This window comes from Alligator sinensis, unplaced genomic scaffold (assembly GCF_000455745.1).
Source record: "Alligator sinensis unplaced genomic scaffold, ASM45574v1 scaffold427_1, whole genome shotgun sequence".
Taxonomy (NCBI): Eukaryota; Metazoa; Chordata; order Crocodylia; family Alligatoridae; genus Alligator; species Alligator sinensis.
The window spans coordinates 48,286-54,061 of record NW_005843089.1 but is presented as its reverse complement, the minus strand read 5'-3'; the positions used below and the strand labels follow the sequence as shown (position 1 = coordinate 54,061).

The following is a 5,776-nucleotide window of genomic DNA, read 5'->3' as shown; positions in this document are numbered from 1 at the left end:
CAAGAAAACAGATTGGAATGTGAAAGATAACATGTAACCAAGTTGAACATATGCAAAAGGGTAGATGGTGATTGGTAGAGAAACCTCCAGAGTCCACCCATTGACCGAAAGAAGAGGGTTCATGGCCTTAGACATGCGCTCATAGCAAAAAGGCATGTACATGAATGAAATGCATAGGCAGTTCCATGCTAATGAAGCAAATAGTAAACAGGGGAGGAGCTTAAGATGGGAGGAGAAATGGGTGGAACAGGAGGAGAGACGAAGGTGGAGTGAATGTTAATTAACCTAAACCAAAATGTATAAATGTGGGGGAAAAACTATTGTTCAGTACAGATCCCCTGGTTCATGGGCTGTCTACCTGTGAGGGACCCTTGTCCAAAGCTGTCTCCATTCTGAATAAAGCTGTTGCGAGCAATGTGTGCTGGTGTTTGCTCCCTGCTCTGCTTTGGCTAATGAGTAACAGGATCTACAGGTAATTGGACCATCATCTCCCTAGTCGTTAGGCGCTGCATGGAGTCGGGGTCTAACACTTCGTAGTTCAATGACCGAGAGACAAAAACAGTTACAATTGTGGATGTTACCTACATTCACGTATGTTGTTTTACATTAAATAAACCCAACGAAGTGTCCTGGAAAATTGAAAAATAAAAACAGTTTAAAAAGAGTATTTGGGGTTTACAATAAAGCAAATTGATCGACCACATAAAGAGACAAGTGGGTTCTTTTTAGTGGTAAAGTGTCTGGGGGTTTGTCCATTAGAGCGGGAAGCGAGACATCAATTGACAAGAAAAAGGTTCCACCTGTATTGCCGGGGTCATTCTGCATTTGTAACACCTCCCAACTGATAACTTCAAATAAGATCAAGATGTAGCAGGCGAGAGTCAGTTTTAAAATGCGGAAGTACTCCAGCTGGCCTTCCTGCGAGGTAAGAAGAAATGAAGGGAACACCCCCTGTCACAGTCTTCATACAGGGAAACAGTGAATAGTTTTGGTACTACAAGATGGGGATCAAAACTACTTATAGAGGACCAGTACATTCACTGTCCCGCAATTCACGTTTGTTTTTCTGCAGCATTTTACTTGTTTCCAGTGAGTTAGAAGGGTCAAGTTGTAGATGGGAAAACCAAGGCACAGAGAGACTGATTGAAAACATTGAAACGCATAGTGTGGGAAGTATTTAGCAAAGGCAGGAGTAAATCCTAACTGTGTGACCATTCTCCATGTTCCAAGGAAGTCTGTGATATTCTCTCGAGCTTAAAATCTCAAGGCTCTTCAGCAAGACAAATATAAACCAACCTTCCTCCTGTGACCAATTTGAGCTCCATTTCATTAACAAGGTATGTACAGATAAAAATGTTGGATGCCAATGGAAAGTGTTGCTTGCTGATGAAAGAAGGGCATAATTTGCTACTGTGTTTTGACTTGGAAATGTGAGGTTCTCTTTTATACTATGGATGAAAATCGCATCCCTCCAGCATGTTCCCAGGCCTTTTTTAACATGCTAGAAGTGTGTAAAGTAACTTTAATATGCTTGCAAACCAGGTGTGCTAGTATTGTTGCATGCTGATGGGAACAAAGCTTTATGATGCATCATTTATTAACAACCAAAAGCATTTTGTCTCCTTTGGAGAGAAAAGTTATGATGGCAAGTACAGGAAATGTGCACTGACACGGTCCATTGACAAAACTGGTAGCATGATCCACTACCTAAATTCAGCTTACAATTGATTTAAAGTTTAGTGTACAGGAAACCCTCGCTATTCACGGGTTTGGCGTTTGCAGTTTCAAATATTCATGAATGCAGAACTCACATTTTAAACACAATTTACACACTTACAGAAGCCCCTTGGGAGCTTTGTGCTTGCTGCCACTGGGCTCCCACCACCACCACACTCCTGCCATCACTGCCGGAGTCATGCGCCCCCACCCAGCCGCTGGGGGCACTGCGTTCATGAACTCAGTGCCTTATTCGCAGATTAAGAACGCAGATGAGAACGTATCCCCTGTGAATGGCGAGGGTCGCCTGTATTAATAAATAGGCACCCTTCAGGTGATACTCACTCAAAATCCTTCCATGATCCTAAAACTTTGCCCTACCTCAGACTACCAGTGTACGCTGACAGAATAGCTATATTGCTTCTCATTAATATAACATAAAGTCAAAAGGAAATATGGGGGGGGGGGGGAGGGAGGTTGTGAAGTGTGTAAGTAACAAATCCCATTTGGATTTTTTTGGTAATTATTTTTGGATCAACCAAAAATATTTTCCTTTGTGTTAAAATTTTCAAATTGGAGGGCGATTATTTCTCAAAATAATCAAAATGCTTTTCAATTCGGCACATGTTCAGCATTTCTAGATGCACAATTGCAATCTGATACCTTGCATTCTGTCCATATATCATATTGCTTTGGTCAAAAGTATTAATGAGCCCACCTTAGTTCCTTACCTGTAAAATGGGGAAAATAATGCTTTCTTAATAAGTCTTAATAATGTGGTGGCTTAGCATATTACCAGAAGACAAATGACTAGAATCCGGGCTCAAATACTTGGAAAAGTACTTCTTAGCAAGGTTTTGGGCACACAGATTATCAGGCTGAGGAAGTATCTGCAGATGGTCTGTGTTCTTCTTGGATAAGTGGTAAAGCAGGCAGAGGCCAGTACGTATGCAAGAAAGGCAGTCAGTAAAAATGTAAATTGAGCTGGTCAGTAGGTGAGAGACGGGGGTGGGGGGGGTGGGACTGTAAGTGGGCACCTGTCTCCTACCTACTGACCACCTACTGACCACCAGGGGTAGGAGGTTGGTACCTGCCCTTCCCCTCAGCTCTTTCCAAGCCCTGTGCCTCAATTGTCTGATAGGGGCATGGGGCTGGGACCTCTCCCAACCAAGACAGTTACCAGGCCCCGCTCTGCAATCATGGGGAGGGGGCTGGAGAGCCTGTTCCCTGCCCAGTTCCATGATCACAAAGTTTTGCAAGGAACAGCCTGTTCCCAGCCCCCACTCCGTGATCACGATAGCAGAGGTGACCCTCACGATCATGATAGCAGAGCTGTAGCTCAGAACAATCTCCCCAGTCCTCACTCCATAATTGTGATTGGGGAGCAGGCGCTGGGAACTCCCTGCTGCCGGGGCATGGGGATATTCTCCCCATCCGGGCTCTGGTGCTCCAGCAGCAGGAACCTCCCAGGGCCGGGGAGCAATCTCCCGCCCCCTACAGCCCCGCTGACTGGAAGTAAGGTTGCTGCTGGTCAGCCATCTCTACGTGCCATACTGTGCAGTAAACAATCTCATGTAAATTTGCTACTTGTATTGACAGGTAACAAATTCATTCATGATTGGAGGAAATTGCTGGGCAGTAAGTATGTGCACATGTAGACGGTGATGCACACTGTGCAGTGATTTGTTCTAATCTGTAGGAAAGCATCTCATGTAGATTCAAAGATTCATAGATTCATAGACATCAGGGCTGGAAGGGACCTTGGAAGATCGAGTCCAGCCCCCCGCTGGAAGGGCAGGAAGTCAGCTGGGGTCATAGGATCCCAGCAAGATAAGCATCCAATTTACTCTTCAAGGTGTTCAATGTAGGTGCTTGAACCAGCTCCGATGGCAGGCTGTTCCAGACCTTGAGGGGCTTGGACAGTAAAGAAATTCTTCCTTATGTCCAGCCTGAAACGGTCTTGCAGTAGTTTATAACCGTTCGACCTCGCCATCCCTTGGGGCGCTCTGGTGAACAAACGTTCCCCCCGATACTGGTGGTCACCCCTGATAAACTTATTGGTGGCCATCAGATCACCCCTGAGCCTGCGCTTTTCCAGGATAAAGAGCCCCAGGGCTCTCAGCCTGTCACCTTAGATAAGCCCAGTGAGTCACAAGAAAAGCAGAAAGGAGGAGGAAGTATAACCCTCACCATATGAATACTTATTGTGCTGTTGGCCATTGACTTCCATCTGCCTCAGTGATTTAAGCTTGATGGGGTGACAACATTTGGACGGAACCTATACATGAATGTTTGAGGAGGACAAGCCAGCCAGAAGTCTGTTCTAGATTTTTAAATGTCTTGTGATCTCTCATGTTTTCACAGGTGGATCCTGTGGCTGGGGTAGGCATGGGGAACCACACCAGCGTGCAAGAGTTCATCCTCCTGGGATTCCCTGGCACGTGGTACTTCCGCTTCTCTCTCAGCATGATGTTTTCTATGATGTATGGCCTGACGGTCATGGGAAATGTGTCCATCATAGCCTTGGTGTGGATCACTGCACATCTCCACATCCCCATGTACTACTTCCTCTGCAATTTATCCTTCCTGGAGATCTGGTACACCACAGCCTGTGTCCCCAAAGCCGTGGGTGTCCTGCTGGGGAACAGCCAAACCATCTCTTTCACTGTTTGCATCTTGCAATTATTTCTTGTTTTCTCCCTGGGCTCCACAGAGTGTTTTCTACTAGCCGTTATGGCCTATGACCGCTACCTGGCTATCTGCCACCCCCTGCGCTATTTCTCCCTTATGAGCAACACTTTCTGTACTCAGCTGGCCTTTGGCTCATGGCTGGGTGGCCTTCTCCGTATGATGGCATTCCTGGTATCCAGGCTGTCTTTCTGTGGCCCTAACATCATCAATCACTTTCTTTGTGACATAGATTCCTTGATAGCTCTGTCCTGCACTGACACTAGTCTTGTCGAGTTGGCAGAATTCTCTGCATCAATTATTGTTGTCATGATCTCATGTGCTGTTACTTTGATCTCCTACATCTACATAATCTCCACTATTTTGAAAATTCGCTCAGCCCAAAGCCAGCAAAAGGCCTTCTCCACTTGCTCTGCCCATCTCACTGTTGTGACTATTTGGTTTGGTTCCATCATTTTTCTGTATGTCAAGCCTGCTGCACCAAATTCACTGGACACGAACAAACTCATCAACAGTTTTAATACTATAATAACTCCACTGCTAAACCCTTTCATTTACACTCTAAGGAACAGAGAAGTGAAGCGAGCCTTGAGGAAGGCATTCAATAGAATACGAATATGAATATTCAGTAGAATATGGCTTTCAAATAGCATGGGCCTAATAGAAATATAGTCAAAAGGACTGTAAGTCATATCAAACTTCCTTGGAGGTCATTTCTACTAAAGATGGAAAATTAAAGGGAAAAAATATTTTTAAGGGTAACCAAATCATTTTCACTTACAAAGTGATTAACATTGTCAGTTGGGGTACTGCACCATCTATATAACTATATAACCTGCCAGCCCTGCACACAGCTTACATGCACACGTGCACACACGCAGTCTCTCTCTCTCACCTGCGAGCAGCTGCCCAGGCCTGCATGCAGAGCACATAATTCCCTGAAAGCCAATCACCTTCCCCCCTGCCCCCAGCTGCAAGCAGCCAAGCCACAAGTGCCAGGGAAAAGCAGAGGTAGAGCAAAAGCCCAGACATTTGCTTGTATTTTAAAAAAAACTTGCCCAGACAGCAGACAGGGGATCAAAAACAGAGGACGTGTCTGAGAAAACCTGGACATACGGTAACCCTAACTGCTCAGTAAGAGGGAATAGGTGAACGTCTACACGTGTAGGTAGTAAGGCACATTAAGGCTTTATGTGGACTGACTTGGAACTAAAGTTAGTCCCAAGTCAGTCCACACACACACACTGCTACTGTGCAGTAAATCGGGCATAAATATGATACCTGCATGATGCAGATTGTATAAAAGTGTGTTAATATACACTTAGGTGATCCTGTGTAGAGAGCCATCCCTCTCTCTGCTCCCCCAACTGCA

General features: G+C 45.2%; 1 protein-coding gene across 1 annotated transcript; it reads left to right on the top strand.

Moving 5' to 3' along the window:
* Nucleotides 1-1,915: 1,915 nt before the first annotated feature.
* Nucleotides 1,916-5,025, top strand: LOC102386306 (olfactory receptor 6F1-like). The gene is made up of 2 exons (XM_006037237.2): nt 1,916-1,996; nt 4,081-5,025. The coding sequence occupies exons 1-2, from the start codon at nt 1,916-1,918 to the stop codon at nt 5,023-5,025; spliced, it is 1,026 nt and encodes a 341-aa protein (XP_006037299.2).
* The last annotated feature ends 751 nt before the right edge of the window (nt 5,026-5,776 follow it).